Source organism: Megalobrama amblycephala, linkage group LG23 (assembly GCF_018812025.1).
Source record: "Megalobrama amblycephala isolate DHTTF-2021 linkage group LG23, ASM1881202v1, whole genome shotgun sequence".
In the NCBI taxonomy this organism is placed as follows: domain Eukaryota; kingdom Metazoa; phylum Chordata; class Actinopteri; order Cypriniformes; family Xenocyprididae; genus Megalobrama; species Megalobrama amblycephala.
In genome coordinates, this window is record NC_063066.1 from 1864633 (window position 1) to 1882488 (window position 17856).

The 17856-nt window shown below is 39.3% G+C and overlaps 1 protein-coding gene across 1 annotated transcript; it reads left to right on the plus strand.

Moving 5' to 3' along the window:
- The first annotated feature begins 3102 nt into the window (after window positions 1-3102).
- On the plus strand, window positions 3103-15931 carry pcdh12 (protocadherin 12). Its single transcript, XM_048176209.1, has 4 exons — window positions 3103-6470; window positions 7622-7713; window positions 8573-8718; window positions 14859-15931. Exons 1-4 carry the CDS (start codon window positions 3573-3575, stop codon window positions 15251-15253), a joined length of 3531 nt encoding a protein of 1176 aa, XP_048032166.1. The 5' UTR covers window positions 3103-3572; the 3' UTR covers window positions 15254-15931.
- The last annotated feature ends 1925 nt before the right edge of the window (window positions 15932-17856 follow it).

Consider the following 17856-nt stretch of genomic DNA (forward strand, 5'->3'; position numbering starts at 1 on the left):
AGATGGACAAAGTTGTTCTGAATATCCATCTGGAGATAAGAGGCTGTCGTCTGTCAGGAATGTGTTGTGAGATTGGTCGGCATTCCTTCCAGCCCTCAGATGAGACCAACTGACCTCAAGCCACTGAAACTTGTGTTTATGTGCGTCTTCACCGTTTCCTCTCCGTCTGCCGAAAACATCAACAACAAGCAGCAGTTCACCTCGGCCGGCTGGTTTACTGTGTCACCGTCTATTGTTTAAGCCATACAATGATGTTTAGATCCCTCATCCCAGTGTGATCAGGGGAGGTGGAGGTAGGGAAGTGGGGGAGGTCATGAAACACACACACAGAATGTGTCGGGACTGTGGTCTAATTTAATTCACAGATGCCATTTTGAAGAAAGCCTCAGCGTCGCAATGTGGCAGCCAGATACAGGATATCCTGGGACTTTTGTTTTTGTGCGTTTCATATGGGAAAACTCACAAATAATTGCATTATGTTTGTACACATGCATGTGTGGTGTTTGGAAAGAGAAAGTGAGTGAGATGTGCTTCTCTATGTTTAGCTTTTCTCACCATTCACATGATTATGACTGGAGGATAGATCCTTATGTGTGAACCTTTCAAGAACATGTCCGAGTCATATTTCCCCACAAAATCAACAGAAAAATATATACATATTTAATATTAAAACTATTTTAGGACTATGTTAGGAACACTACAAGAATAGTTTAAATTAAAAACTGTATGCCTTTTTTTCCCCATGGAACACAAAGCAAAAATAATAAATAAATAGGGTTAAAATGACTACACTGATGGACAAACCCAGCAATTGGGATGTTTTAGCCCAGAGATTGGGTTGTTTTAACCCAGCAATTGGGATGTTTTAACCCAGCGATTGGGTTGTTTTAACCCAGCAATTGGGACGTTTTAGCCCAGCAATTGGGACGTTTTAGCCCAGCGATTGGGTTGTTTTAACCCAGCGATTGGGACGTTTTAGCCCAGCGATTGGGACGTTTTAACCCAGCGATTGGGGCGTTTTAGCCCAGCGATTGGGATGTTTTAGCCCAGCGATTGGGTTGTTTTAACCCAGGGATTGGGATGTTTTAGCCCAGCGATTGGGACATTTTAGCCCAGCGATTGGGACATTTTAGCCCAGCGATTGGGTTGTTTTAGCCCAGCGATTGGGTTGTTTTAACCCAGCGACTCGGATGTTTTAACCCAGGGATTGGGTCGTTTTAACCCAGCGATTGGGTTAAATGTTTGCCCAACCTGCTGGGTAGTTGTATTTAACTGAATTATTGTTTAAAAATGTCTGTAAAAACAATTTAAAAACAATACAAAACAATAAACCTTTATTTAATTGCTTATTAATAAATGTTCACCTTTTGATTATTATTGTTGCCTCTAGCAATTATGTGTCTGATTTTTAATTTCCAACCTATTTTGGGTTCATTTTAAGCCAGACATATAGTAATTTTTAAACAATAGTTGGGTTAAATAACACAACCACTGGGTTTGTCCATTTTCAACCCAACTTGGGAGTGTACACTATACTCATGTCATACTATAGTTTTGTGTGTGGAACAGACAACAACTGTTCTAAATTCAGTGTAAACCACGGCTTCACAGGGCTTACTGCTTTAATATATATCCTTTGTGACCTTCAGACAGAAAGTGAAGGGGAGAAAGTTGAAAGCGAACAACTGGTACACAGTGCAGGAAATAGTGGGGAGAAATGTAGAGGAGAACATGAGTAGTCAAACCCTTGGTTTATACTTGGAGTTAATTGGAAAATGGAGAGAGGATTAAGTGTGAAAGCAGAGCCCTGTTTATTTAAGAGATAGACCCCGATCACATGGAGTGACCTCTGACCCCTGAGAAACACATGCACACTAGTTCTTAGAGAAAGAATAACTCCCTACTGCCCAATTCATGAGCATCAGATCACACATAAACATACAATCCAGCATGTAGGTCTCTGATCTCTTTGAACACGCGTGCAGGGACAGGGGAAGGCTATCGCGTCATCTCTCTCTGCAGCTCTGTGTTATCACTCTGGGAAAAGCTTTTATTGGCTCGCAGGTAATGGGATAGTTGATGTTAGGAGACCCCCATGTAGAGGGGAAGTGGGGGTCTGTTCTTTTCCCCTTTCACCATCCTCTTTTCATTGGCCACAAGCCTTCAATAACATATTATTCTCTTGCTTGCACAACCAAAACCATTGGGAGATGTTTGAAATTATATATGCATGTAAGTGAATGGTAACACGATTAATTCATTCATTGACAGTAAACTAACAATGAACAATTGTTTTACATTCATTAATCTAGAATAATGTTCATTTACTAGTTTAATGCATTAAAAATGCATTAGCATATATAGAATTATATAATAAAAATGGGCATTACCACTTGTAAAAAAGCAAGTAATTTTTATTTTCAGTATAAATTATATTCAGCATACAAATGAATGAATAACACTGATGTGAAAAAATGAACTTAAATGTTAGTATTTGTTATACCTATCCCTGGTTTGTAATAAAAGTTTGCAAAGTGATATCAAGACAAAAAATACATTTTCACCACTCCCAGTCCTTTCAGAAAACCATTAGATGCTTCAAATTTAAGCACAAATCACTTATTTTGCTTTGGAATTTTAAAATGACTAGCACTAAAGGTTGTTGGAGTGTGTCATAGGGGTGACTATCTGGGTCTGTGATAACAGAAACAGGTTCTGGACTTTACATCAGCACTCTCAGAGTTCAGATCCAGGCCTTGTTTTTGTTTTCAGGGCCCCTGAGGGTCTCACCTTAGGTTTGCTTCAACACTGATGACAGAAGCCAGAGACCAGGACTATTATTGTGTTTATTTAGGCAGTTTGGAAAATGATGTGTGAAGAGCTGGAGGCAGGGAATGAAAGAAGTGGGATCATGTTTCGTTAAAAGCACACCGTTGATTTCTCAGATGGGTGGAGTTAAGCAGCACTGTACACTCCTCCTTCAATATTTATCATTGGCTTGCAGGCCGTTCCCCCTTGAATGTGCCATCCCAGCCCACTAAGTTCCACAGTTCCTCACTTTATGTGGAGTCCTGAGCCGGGAAGCAGCTGCTGTGTGTGAGTAGTGCTTTAGAATAATATTGATTTGGCTGAAGGGGATAGCTGTATTTACAAATCAGAAGAAAAAATCTTTTATAAAAGTGCTTTTGTTCTGTGAATTGTGATCAATATTTTACCATGATTGTATATTGTTTAATATTTATATCATGTGTCCATTGATATCAGTAAAACTCAGTTTTAAGGGTAACACTTCTATGAAGTTGTAACTAAAGTTTTTCATGTTTCTCATTTTTAAGTTTACTGTAAATGGTAATTTATAGAGTACCTGGTTGTGGTGGTACTTTTTCCATAATAACTTTTTTTTTACTTTACAAAAGCATTTTTCTACTTTTTAGTATTTCTTTTTAACCATAGAGTAGGTTTAGGTTTTGAATATCTTTTGTGAATTGTAGATGACTTGTGATGCATTAGAATGACTATCTAGGTGCTTAGCACATCTGACTAAAAGGAAATAGGAAACCTCACACACAGTCATGCTCCAGGTTTTGCTCCTTCTGGCTGCTCTTATTGAGTGTCCACCCTGTTACGCCCACAATATGGGCACTGCTCCCCTCATTATCCAATATCGCGTCTGGGAAGAACAGCCCTCAGGGACAAGGGTGGGTCGCCTCCTGGATGACCTACGTGAGCGTGGGGTGACAGGGTCACTGGAAAACTTCCAGGTCGTCCAGCATGTGCATGCCCCACCGGTCACAGTTGCTTCAAGGGATGGTACCGTGTCAACACTAGGCAGGCTGGACCGCGAGGAGCTTTGCTCGGGAACAGAACGTTGTGAACTGGCCTTCAATGTTCTCTACAGAAAGAATGGTGCTATGCATTTACTCTCAGTTCATGTGGAGGTGATGGACCTAAATGACCACAGCCCAGTCTTCCCCAGTCTAGTGCAGGAGGTGGAGATCTCGGAGACAGCCTCGCTAAGAATGCGCATCCCTCTGGACCATGCTATAGATCCAGATGCGGGACATAACGGCCTGCAGACTTACTCCCTGTCTTCCAACCAGCACTTTGCTTTGGATGTCCGTACCTCTGGAGGGGCCAAGCAGGCTGAATTAGTGGTCATCAAAGAATTGGACAGGGAATTGCAGCCATCTTTAGAACTGGTTCTGACAGCATGGGACAAAGGAAACCCACCAAAATCAGGCAGCACTAAAGTTATAATCATAATTCTTGACTCCAATGACAATAGCCCTGTATTTGAGGAGGCCCCACCAGTTATTGAGCTTGCAGAGAACACAGTTCTTGGGACCATTGTCATTAATCTCCGTGCTACAGACCCTGATCAAGGTGCTAACGGGGAGGTTGAGTACTCCCTTAGTAAACATGCCCCACTGGAAGTGCAACGACTATTCAGCATCCATCCCAAAACAGGTGCTTTGACTTTACAAGGCCATTTAGATTTTGAAGAAAAGAAGGTTTATGAGGTAGACATCCAAGCTCGAGATCTGGGGCCTAATGCTATCCCGTCCCACCACAAGTTGCAGGTCAAATTGCTAGATGTCAACGATAATGCTCCCCGGATACACATAACATGGACTCCACCCGATTCCCCTTTCGCAACGGTCTCAGAGGGAGCACCAAATGAAACTTTCCTTGCTCTTGTGATTGTATCTGATGCTGACTCTGGGGCAAATGGGCAGGTACGAGTGCACGTTCAGAGTGGATCTGGCCCCTTCAGACTCAAACAAATCCATGGAGACAATTACATGGTCGTAACCAATGATACTCTGGACCGTGAGAGACAAATGGAATACAACCTTACTCTTCTAGCTCAAGACAGAGGTGATCCTTCCCTGTCCTGCATTAAGCACATGACTGTCCGTGTTGCGGATGAAAATGATAACGCACCAAAGTTCACCAAAAGTCACTACCGGAGTGTCCTCAAAGAGAACAACACACCTGACTTTCATTTCTTGACTGTGGAGGCGCATGATGTTGACCTGGACCACAGCGGAAGGGTATCATTCTCCATTAAAGAGTCAAATGAACTGGGGACACCAACAGCATTTTTCTCTGTCCACCCCAGAAGTGGGGCTGTTACTGTCCAGCAAACATTAGACTATGAGGAATCCCATTCCTACTCGTTTATTGTGGAGGCTGTAGATCAAGGATTCCCACCAATGACCAGTAGTGCAACAGTGCTGGTTGAGATACAGGACGTTAATGACAATTACCCCGTAATCCATGAGCCACCACCCAAGAAGGGAGTTGCACAGCTAAGTGTCCCAGTGAATGTGGACAAAGGGGAGATTGTGACTGAACTTGGAGATAAATCTCTGGAGGATAACTTCCACAAACCAAGAAATTACTCTTCTCTCAACAAACCCGAAGGTTTTCTGGCCACTACCATTCGGGCTAGTGATCCAGATTCTGGTCTCAATGGAAGACTCAGTTTTGGAATAACAGATGGCAACCCTTCCAACATATTTTTTCTGGACAAAACTTCTGGGCAGCTCTATGTGAACACATCTAATGCCACAGAATTGATTGGCAGAACTTTTAAGCTGGGCATAGCAGTGTCAGATATGGGAACACCTATGCTAACCACAAGAACCACTTTGGAAGTATCTTTCATCAACTTGCGTGACCACCTGAAGAACTTGTCTCATGATAACCAGTCCAAGTACAGTTTTACAATGCTTTTGGCAATCTGCCTTGGATCAACCTGCTTGGTATTATTTCTAGCCATTGCTTTGGCCAAGACATTCTGTCATCCTGACAAACGGGACAACCGTGCTTACAATTGTAGACAAGCTGAGTCAACCTACACCCGCCACCCAAGACGGCCTCAAAAGCACATTCACAAAACTGACATCCAGTTGGTACCAGCGCTTCGGGGGCGTAAAGAAACCCCACAAGAAGATGAAGCTGCGGCATTGTCATCTACATTACCTTTAGTGGAAAGAACACATCAACAGGGCCAATTTACCCTTACACCAACCCTTGCTCGCATGACTCAGAATCAAGCCCATATGGAAATGGATGGGAACCCACCACTCACTCAAAGCAAGATACTCAGAAAGCCTGGAAGCATAGAGTGGAATGGAACACTTCCTTATAACCCAGGAACACCATATCGAACCCTGCAAAAGACCAGGAATCCTTCCTCTTCTTCTTTCGCAAACTCGCAGACCAGCACACTCAGAAGAAACAAAAATGACGAAGTCAAGCCCACTACCATGGACCCCTCACAAACTATAGCTTCAGTTCCCAGTAATCAGGCCACATTACGGAGACCAAAGACCACAGAAAAAAAAGGAAGGATGGAAGAGTCAGACCACAGGCAGATCCTGAGGAACCTCGTTCGGCTCTCTATGGCAGCCTTTGCAGAGAACGGTTCTATTGAACTGTCCTCTGCCTCACCCGAGGTGCAAGTAAGAGAATTTGTCTTTTTTAAAAACTATTTTAACATTTCAGATATGAAAATACATTTGAAGGTTATTGGGTTGGATTTCAAGGCACTCCAGTTCATATAAGCTCAAGTAGATGATAGTTTTCCCAGTTGTACTGCCTCATATCTATAGCAGCCTAAGGGGACAGTTGACAGATCATGAAGGCATGATGAAGTGTATTCAGAAACAGTTCAGTGTCACACAGTAACTTAAACCTTTAATATGCCTCAGGAGAAAACCCTGCCAATCCTCAACATTATCACATTACAGAGTCATACTGAATGTGAGAAGAAAATACAGATTCCACGGTTGTCCTTTGGGGGGGAAGCTACTTAGATACTTCTGCAAAGTAAGATTATACTTCTCAGACATGTATGGGCTGGAGGGAGTCAGCAACAAATTGCTTGTACTGATTTGATTCTCATTAAATGAAAACAAAGAACTACTTTTCACCAGCTTATATTTCAAAATACCAAAAGTGCTGTGCTAGTCAAACGGTGTATCCTTTGGGTCTGTATCCACCCAGATGCTTACCTCTACCAAAGCATTTAGCAGAACAAAAGGTCCTGGCACGGGTTTGAGTCCTCACGTGAACACTCAGGAAGAGCGTTTATCCTGACCTCCCCCACCCCTTCTCTTTTCCTCCTCTCTAATCCACCCTCCCTCGCTCACTTGGCCCAGTTGGCAAATTAGTCCTATGGTGGCTGCAGAGGAAAGGGGCCGAAATGTCACCGGTGCCTGTCCTCGCAGCCAAGGCTGGGTTTCTTATGTGTATCCTGGAAGGAAATAGCCTCTAGAAGAATAGACCCTGTGTAGAAACAGCTTCCTGTCTCCCCACACCACTTCACTTAACAATCTCTCTAACCCATTTTCCCATCCCAGAATGCTTAATGCAGGCTGGCCGTCTATTATGTTGTAGCTTAATCTGCAAAATAATATCATGAATTATGACATTATAGCAAATCCAAATGGCCTTTAAACTTGTTAGGCGTTGAATATGTGACATCTTGTAGAACATTTGTTGATACTTTTAAATTTTGTGAAAATTCATAATCAATAGTGTCATTGTGTCAAATAGTGTCAAATTCCCCTATATAATAATTGTTACATTTTGTGTGTTTTTAATTCTACAGCAGGTGTCTCAGCTTCTGTCACTTTTGCATCAAGGACAACTTCAGCCTCGACCAAATTTCCGCGGAAACAAGTATTCTCACAGAACTGGCCGGTAAATCTTTTTTTAACTTCCTTTTGACTATTTATACAAGCTCTCGACCAAACAGACAATAAATGTAGTACTCATCCCTAAACTTAAACACCCAACAGAAAACAATACCACAATAACCACACTATCACAATAGCCATCTCAGAAGCGGAGATTTTATCAGGTAGATTTCTGGTAAAAAGGGAAGTAACAGTCAGTCAGTGAGTATGATGTATCCGATCAGACTCTATCTTACTTTACACACAGATTGGTATCTGGCAGAATACACTACTGTTTCTATGAATTTCACTTATGTTCATTCAGAATCAAGAAGAGAAAGCGTAGACTGTGACTCATCTGTGCAGGACTGTGCTTGCTTAAAACAAAGACAGCGCAGTCACTCTTCCTTCTGCTGTGTGCTGTATTGTTTGAGTTTCAGTGTTAAGATTATTTTAGCTCAAAGTAAAATCCCAGCTTTGTGAACATTGCTTAACTGATATTAGAGATAATCACACTGCTTCACCTGAGTTTCCCTTACAAAAATGTGTCCTTCCGGCACCATGGTACAGTGACGGTGTATACCATTCAATATACCATGGTACTGAATGATCTCCATATTAAAATACCATGGTATTTAAATAACAAAAAAATACTGCATCATTGAGTTTAGAGCATGTTTTTGTTGGTCAATGGCACAGTCGTTTTCAGTTGCCTCAAAATAGCAACACGCCAACAATGCACCTGAACTTGGTACCGAAGTTGGTACTTTTGACAACTCTATTGCCTATTTAATCATCTTACAGTCGTTCTGAGCTCTTTCACTTACTTTGACGTTGAAGCATGTTCTGAAACACTCTCACTGCTTTCTCATTGTGTACTGTAGGTCTGGGGATCGAGATGCTGATTGGCTGAGCACTAAAGACAGCGGTCATGGCGAGAGTGAAATGGGTGATATGGACTGGGAAACTGGCAGAGACTCACCTGTCGACCACTTATATGAAGAAGGCCTCAATAATCTCCTGACATCTGGTAAATGCTCATACTTTTAAAAGAATTATTGATATTTAATTAAAGGGATAGTTCATCCAAAAATGACAGTTCTGCCATTGTTTACTTACCATAAGACTTTCTTCAAAATGCAAATTAAGATGTTTTTAATATTCTCTCATTGTTTTTGTCTATTAATTAAAAGTCCACAACTAAAACTTAGGTGATTTCCAGATATCTCACATTCATCCTGTTTACCACATTTGTTTCCATATACAGTCTAGTAAGACAACAAATAAGATCCATGCGTAAAGTTTGTCGATCTGGATGTAATATAGTGAGATTTCTGCTGCTGTGTTTCCTTTGTCTATGTATAGAGTAAATGTTTGTGTGCAGTTCCTTCCCTCTATTGTTCTGAGGATTAGCTCGCTCTAAATTAATGGGGACCTTTTTTGTTCTCCTGAATCAAAGGTCTAGTTTGTTTTTTTCTAAATTAATCTCTCTGATGTCTGAGCAGATTTACTTCAAATCTTTAACTCAGTGCTGATCTCCACCAAATCACAGATACACAGTGAATGATTTTACATGCTGCTGTCTCTGAGGTTTTCCACTCTTGTCCAAAAACAAGGCTTCATAGGTGTCCCAACATTAAGTTGCCTTCAATTATGCTTTTTCTGATATTACCTTTCTTGTAGTGTGTAATGTAGCTGTTTGTGAATGTAAGAGGTCTGCAATGTTTGAATTAACGAGAAAGAACTGATTCTGATCTGCCTTAAACAAGTCGTCAGTAATTCCAGTCTTACTTCCTGCATGAACCAATCAGAGCAGAGCAGACCAGACCAGTGTTTTTTGCTAGTTTCAGCGCCACGTTGTTTAAATAGCAAATGCATTTGAGCCCATCAGTTCGCCCATGGTCGTGCTGGTCTGAAAACGAGGTGTGTTCAGATGCATTGTTGGCGTGTTGCTATTTTGAGGCAACTGAAAACAACTGCGCCATTGACCAACAAAAACCTGCTATAAACTCAATGATGCAGTATTTTTTTGTTATTTAAAGGGAGCAGCAGCACACAAACATGCCATATATTAAAGATATAAGATTATTATTGTGTGCATAATGATAAAAATGCTTTGGTGGAATCTGGCTTGTCCCGTGGATGTTCTTTAACCTCACGCACGAGCAGATCTGTTTCCTCGCTAGAGAAGCGTTCAGTTTAAAATACAAAATTTTAGAAACTGTATTTCATTACAGTTACATTTTAAATGGGTGGTAATCAAATTACAGTTACATATTTTAGATTACTAAAGTGATTACTTTGAATTTTAATACCATTTATTTCATTTAAACATTAATATAAACTGTGACGGACAATTAAAACAGCAATTGGTGATTCTCTGACACTGCAAAAGCATCCTAAGCTAGGCTACAGTTCTGCTCATAAGTTTCATACCACTTGCAGAATATACAAAATTTTAATAATTTTAACAAAATAAGAGGGATCATAAAAATTGCATGCGATTTTTATTTAATACTGTCCTGAATAAGCTTGTTTCACATAACAGATGTTTACATACACTCCACAAGACAAAATGACTGAATTTATAAAAATGGCCTCATTCAAAAACTGACACATCCTTGAATCGTAACAGTCTGTCGTTACCTGAATGATCCATGACTGTTTTCATGTTTTGCGATAGTTGTTTGTGAGTCCCTTGTAATTAAAAAAAAAAAGGTAATTGTGACTTTTCATCTCACAATTCTGGCTTTTTTCCTCATAATTTTGAGTTTGCATCTGACTTTTTTTCTCAAAATTGCGAGATTTAAACTCACAATTGCATTTTATAAAGACAGAATTGGGAGATGTACTATAAACTCACAACTGCAAGTTATAAAGTCAGAATTGAAATTCAGACTTTTTTTTCACAATTGCGAGTTTATATCTTACAATTCTGGTATATTTCTCGCAATTCTGCCTTTTTTCTGGAAAATTGAGACTTTATATCTCACAATTCTGACTTTATATCACCAATTCTGAGAAAAAAGTCAGAATTGTCAGATAAAAACTCAACTACCTTGTTTTTGTGTTAGCCTACATACTTATTAGTATTCCAAAGTATTCTAAAGTATTTAGATTGTTACAAAATTCAGGTAATCTAACAAAATACGTACTTTTTAAAGCATGTATTTTGTAATCTGTAGTGAAATACATTTTAAAAGTAGCCTACCCAGCCCTGCCCATGATTCATTAAGAGAATAGGGACAACCCTTTTGGACCATGCGCCGGGAGCGCCAACCATTTTTCCCGTCGTTAAACTAGGAAAAAGGGGATTCGGACACGCCCTAAGCGCACTTGTACCATACGCTTCAGACCATGTGCTTAGATCAGTAAAATAGGGCCCTAGGCATGGTTTAGAGAGACTGAATCCTTTATCCAACTGTTCAGACACTGAGAGAAAAGAGCTGATGCTCCAGTGGATATTATGAGAAAATTGTATTGTTTTCTGACCTTGGATGCATGTAAACATGTTGTAGGAGACATTAGGAAACTTTATAGTATAATAATTGGTAACTTTAAAAACTATAGTTTTGGTCAAATGGCAGAACTGCATGATCTTTCTCCATGAAGAATGCATTGCGATAAACTCATTTTAAATTAAAGATGGTGAGAGAATTTTGTCTGTGTAATATTTGTGTGTTCTTTATATTGAATCAAACTGTTCTGGAATCAGTTATAAGTGTGTGTACTTCATGTGCAGATCTCTCTGTGTAGTGTGCTCCACTTACTGACAATTAGGAACCTTAGAAGTTCACTAGGTTTAGGACCCGAGTGTGTGGTTTAGCAGTTTGGTTGAGTCAGTATTGCCTGAGAACTTCATCTGGTCGTGGTGTTAGTCATGCTGGAGAACACAGACGGTGTTTATTGTAAGGGGTTTTCTTTCTGAAGCATGCAGATACTAATTCCCTCTCTTCTTATGGAGTCATCTCAGATTTAACCACTGACTCACACTCTCTGAATGATCGTAACCCCTTTAGCAGATTGACTTCAAGGGTGATCCTCACACACACACCTGCTCACATGATAATTCACATGTCCTTGGGCTCTTCATGTCTTAACCCTTATTGTTAACCCTTTAGGACAGAGAAAGTGAGAGTGTGTGTGTGTGTGTGTGTGTGTGTGTGTTATAAACATTTTTCTGTCTCTACCCTCTTCCTTTGAAGGCCATCTGATCAAAACTCGCTCACAGCAAGGATAACTAAAACGCTAACTTATATAGATTTATATAAGATTTAATCATCATTCTAATTCTAACCAGTAAACAGTGAATGTCACACACATGTCGCTGTTTGGTTGTTTGGATGTGGTTGGATTCTTTTGGGGATTTTAACCATGTCTGTGGGTTAATGGGTTTAATCGTTTTAGACGAATTAACGACGCCACAATTTCCCTCCATAACTATTTATGAGGCTCTGTTAGAAGAGGGAGATTTGTGAAATAAAAGAAAGGAAATGTATGATGGCCCATTTAATTATTAGTGAATAATACTGTGAATTTAGAGGTGTGCAGGATTTGAAAGGGCTGTGGAGAGAGAGAGGAAGTCTTGGCCGCTCTGATGTGGTCGTGTGTGTTCGTTTGATCTTTACCCACACAAAGCTTTTGTTTCTCCCCGTCTTTAATTAAAACCCTGAAATCTGTGACCCTCAAGAACAGCTGTAAAACTGTCAGAATTATGGTGGTCGTGTGTTTCAGAGCTCCAGACTTAAAAATAAAGGTTCTTTACTGATTGATGTTTCCATGAGGAACCTTTAAAGGATTAGTTCACTTCAGAATGAAAATTTACTCACATGTCATTCAAGATGTTCATGTCTTTCTTTCTTCAGTCGAAAAGAAATTAAGGAAAACATTCCAGGATTTTTCTCCATATAGTGGACTTCACTGGGGTTCAACGGGTTGAAGGTCCAAATGTCAGTTTCAGTGCAGCTTCAAAGAGCTCTACATGATCCCAGACGAGGAATAAGAGTCTTATCTAGAGAAACCATCGGACATTTTATTAAAAAAATAAACAATTATATACTTTTTAACCACAAATGCTCGTCTTGCACTGCTCTGTGATGCACCACACATAACGTAATCATGTTGGAAAGGTCACGCAAAAACTCATTTTCTCCTCCAACTTCAAAATCGTCCAACATCATTGTTTTACCTTTTTTTGTAAAGGCCGTTTGACTTAGTTGACTTTCCAACATGATTACGTCATGCGTGGAGCATCTCAGAGCAGTGCAAGACGAGCATTTGTGGTTAAAAAGTATATAAACTTTTTTTTTTTTTTTTAGAAAATGTCCGATGGTTTCTCTAGATAAGACTCTTATTCCTCGTCTGGGATCATGTAGAGCTCTTTGAAGCTGCACTGAAACTGACATTTGGACCTTCAACCCGTTGAACCCCAGTGAAGTCCACTATATGGAGAAAAATCCTGGAATGTTTTCCTCAAAAACCTTCATTTCTTTTCCACTGAAGAAACAAAGACATGAACATCTTGGATGACACGGAGGAGAGTAAATTATCAGGAAATTTAGATCTGAAGTGAACTAATCCTTTAAACATATATAGAACTTTTCCATTTCACAAATGTTCTTTATCGTGGAAAAAGGTTGTTTAGATTTTTTAAAATGTTCTTCATACTAAGAAAAAGCAGCAATTTTAAGAACTGATCACTGAAAGGTTCTTTGGGGAACCAAAAATGGCATCTGTTTTTGTGCTATAGAAGAACCTTTCTTAAAATAACCATTTTTTCTTAATGTGAAGAACATTTTAATCATTTAAAGAACATTTAGTGCAATGAAAAAGTTCCATAGATGTTAAAGGTTCTTCATGGAAACACAGATGCCTTCGTGTTTCAGAAGCTGCTTCACTCACACACACACACACACACACACACACACACACACACACACACACACACACACACACACACACACACACACAGAAAACCTGTGAATTAGAGTCAAGCTATAACCAAATTTAACCTTATTCACTTAACCAAGTATTTGAGGAATGTTTGTGGCTTGATGAAGGTAATTTCCTTGTTTATTGGTGTTGTATCAGCACTGTGTTGAAGTGTGTGTTAAACAGCAGCGCTGAGGAAACGCCTGTTTACAGTATTAAAGATAAACGCTCACCTCGTCTTGGTATTTCCTGTCATCCTGTTTTTCATCCACACAAACTCAAACAAGTAAACAAGTGAAGATTCAGCCTTCAAAAATGTCAAATGTTTTTGTAAATATTATATTAAAGCTGCATTTATCTAATATATAAAACACTTGTAACAGGTGAATCAAGACAAAAAGGATTGATGATGTATTTACATTTTGTTCATTTTGAGCAAAGAAAGTCATATCAAAGTCCCTTTAAGACAAGTCATTTCACTCGGCGGCCATCTTTGAAACGCCTCTCGGGAATCCTGGGCATCATGCAGCTCCTATCTCTTTGAATGGGGAAACATTAAATTCTCCAAAACTGTTCGCCAACCTTACGATTAAATTTCATATTTGAAATCACCAATGAAATCTAACAACAACCGGCTCATAAATTTAGTTTCTAAACGCTCGAATCATGACAAAAAGGAGGCGCGCGTCTGACTGTTTCTATAGACCTTATGTAGCCCCGCCCCTTTTCAGCGTTGCGCTCGTTGTCTTTTGACTTCCGGTTTGTATTTCCACAGCGATATTACGTTTATGAATGAACTGCTCGTTTTAAAATCTTCCCGATCTACTGACATTTGTTAAGACATCTGCTTTAAACACAACAATGCTCATGATAACTTTCATTAACTCTACAACAAGTAAATCCACTTAACCATCTAATTATTCTTTGACAGCGATGCCATAGAAATGTACAGAGCTACCGCAAAACGGAAGTTAAAAGACAATTTCATAAAGATGGCGGCGCGCTTGTTTCTCTGGTAAATAAGGTCTATAGAAACCGGTGATTCTAACGGCCGCTTAAGTGACGCGATGACTTTACCAGTCAGCGATTGGCTCTTATTTAGAAGGCGGGACTTATTCCGCCATATTGCGCGTTACACTTTCTCCCATTCAAAACAATACGAGTGACACATCTTGTGTTATTCTATAGTCTACTCTATAGTTTATTCTATGGTAATATTTCTGTCCTCTGTTTCTTCAGATGACGTGTTCTCAGACATTCCTGATCCAGCATGGATGGCTCGTCTTTCTCTTCCTCTGACAACCGACTACCATGAAAACCTGTTTGTCCCGGACGGACCGCCGTCCCCTGATGCCCTCTGTCCCATGGCCAGTCCTGATGATTCCACTTCCTTCTCCACGTTTGGTAAAAGCCCAGAGAAGCGCGGTCTGGGCGGCAGCGCTCTGATGTCAGAAGTGAGCTCTCTGTTTGAGATGTTGCTGACGCAGAAGGCCGATGGCCAGTCGTGTCCTCCAGCTGACGTGCTGTACAGACTCTCGGCCGCGTACAGACGCTCGCTCGGCTTAGATGCTCCTGCCGCCACACGCCAACCAGGGCAAACTCCCATGATGCAGTATGCCAACCCTATACCATAAGAACGTCTCTGATGCTATATCATTTTTGGGATGCATGCAAGCCTCAGGAACACGAGCCTGACCTCTGAACCCCCACGACAACGGCTCATGACCTTCCTTTTTTTCAACCAGGTCTGTCTGGAACAGGCCATGACAAGAACTTGTAATATTTGTATGAGATTAAATCTTTCAGTGCATGAAACAAGACTCAAAATAATCCTAGGCCTTTCAAATATTTGTTTGCAAAAAGGTGAATTCATGCAGTGAACATTGGGAGAAACGAGTCTCCTCTTTAGGAAGTCAGTGTTTATATTCCCCTGAAACAACCTCACTAAATCTGCAGGGCTGATCAGCGCCCACTGCTGGCCTGTTTGCTTATTTTTTATGGGACTTTTCTGTTACTGTTTCATACCCTGTAACTGATTCTTGTAATAGTCAGAAATAAGCCGAACACTGTAAATTCAAGACTTGTTCACTGTAGGACTGCGAAGCACTGATGACAGAATTCAGTCATTCTCTGAATGTTTCTTGTTTTTCTTCTTTTCTTTGAATGCCGTAAGTTATTGATATCAAAACAAAGATGTATAATTTTTTTTTGCAATATCTTTTTTGTATATGTGTAGTGCTTTTTTTAATTCATAATTTCAGCACTTTTTCTGTTTGTAAACCATATAAGCGAAATAAACCATTTTTAATAAACTCGTTGAGCTATTATTATTCAACGAATAAAAAAAGTCACACAAATTCAAAACTGAAAAAATAAAAGTTGACAAACTATTATTCATTACAGTTTTTCTCAGTCGCTTTGGTACATTTCTCAGATCAGAATTGAAATTCTCAAAACTACCTGTTCAATTCTCACATCATTGTGTCACTTGTGCACATCAAAAAAGCAGATTCTCATTTCTTTGAACAAGTTGCAAATGCTTTGGTACATCCATGCAAATGATTATGTACAATTCTCTGTTGTTTCCTACATTATCAGTTGCTTATGTCATGTTGATCAAAATGTATTATATTGGGTCTCTGTTGAATAGTCTCACGCCCCACAACATTTAGGCACAAGCTCATAGCATAAGTCTTTACATGCAAAATGGTTGAACAAGTTATCATAATATGTCAAGCATATTTCTATACTTTCTATATTTCCATTAGACTTTTTTCTAAATCTGTCCTGAATTGGTAAATTGCTCCCAGGTGAATCTTGACTTTCTCTAACGACATGATTCAATGACTCAATGACATGTTCTGTCAATAAAATACAGTACAAACAGTAAGAGAGTAAATTTGAATATTTTCCATTCTCTTGCAATTACACTCACACATACACTAAGATGTAACTTATAATTGACAATAATTGTCATCAAAACTTTAGCCATAGTTTCCATCAGAACATCCCTCCAGAGTAAACGGTTATATTGAGAACATGACTAAACAATTTGACTGTCTTATCCGTACACAATGACACAAGGACTTGTCATTCTGATGGCACTGACATGTTCATTGACACAGATATTTACTTTTGAGAGATGAACTAAGGATTTTGAGTAAGAGAGTGGCTTTTGCAGGTTATCCATGGTGTTTTGCTATTTGTACAAATTGTTTTGAGAAATGCACTTACTGTTTTGCAAATTGTGAGTTTGATTCGAGAAATGTACCAAAGCGACTGAGAAAAACTGTAATTTCTTACACAAAGACCAAAATATTGAAGCACACACATTCTCAATTTATCCAGAATTGTGCAGCTTTTTAATTCATTTAAAAAAAAAAAAGCTGCATTTATTTATTGCATTTATACATAATGACAAATTATGAAGTTTCATATTCTGTAAAACAAAATTAAGTGAGTTTATGTTTATCAGCGTGTTCACAAAAACAAATTTATTTCAACTCATTGACAAATACTGTAGTTGTTCCTGTTCACAAACTCCATTTTGTTCATTTTTTCAAGACTATTAAATGTATCTTGATTTAAAGATGTTTAGATGTTTGTATTGGAAAACAGGACAAATATACAGAGGAAGAACGTTTAATTTTTAAACCACTAGATTTTTAAAATGCATACATTTAATGCCATGACTTTATGAATTTAAGACTTTCTGTTCTGATTTAAGACCTTAATTTGTGTAAGAGTGAATTAAGACCTGCAGAAACCCTGATTAAAGGGTTAGTTCACCCAAAAATGAAATTTCGGTCATTATTTACTCGCCCTCATGTCGTTCCACACCCGTAAGACCTTCATTCATCTTCAGAACACAAATTAAGATATTTTTGATGAAATCTGATGGCTCAGTGAGGCCTGCATTGACAGCAATGACACTGCCTTTTTTTAATGCCCAGAAAGCTACTAAAACATATTTAAAACAGTCATGTGACTACAGTGGTTCAACCTTAATATTATAAAGCGACGAGAATATTTTTGTGCGCCAAAAATAACAAAATGGTGACATTATTCAACAATATCTAGTGATGGGCGATTTCAAAACACTGCTTCGTGAAGCTTTACGAATATTTGTTTTGAACACATGACGTAACGAAGCCTCGTTTACTGAAATCACGTGACTTTGGCGCTCCGAACCACTGATTCGAAATGTGTTGTTTGTAATGAACTGAGAGTAGCCTAC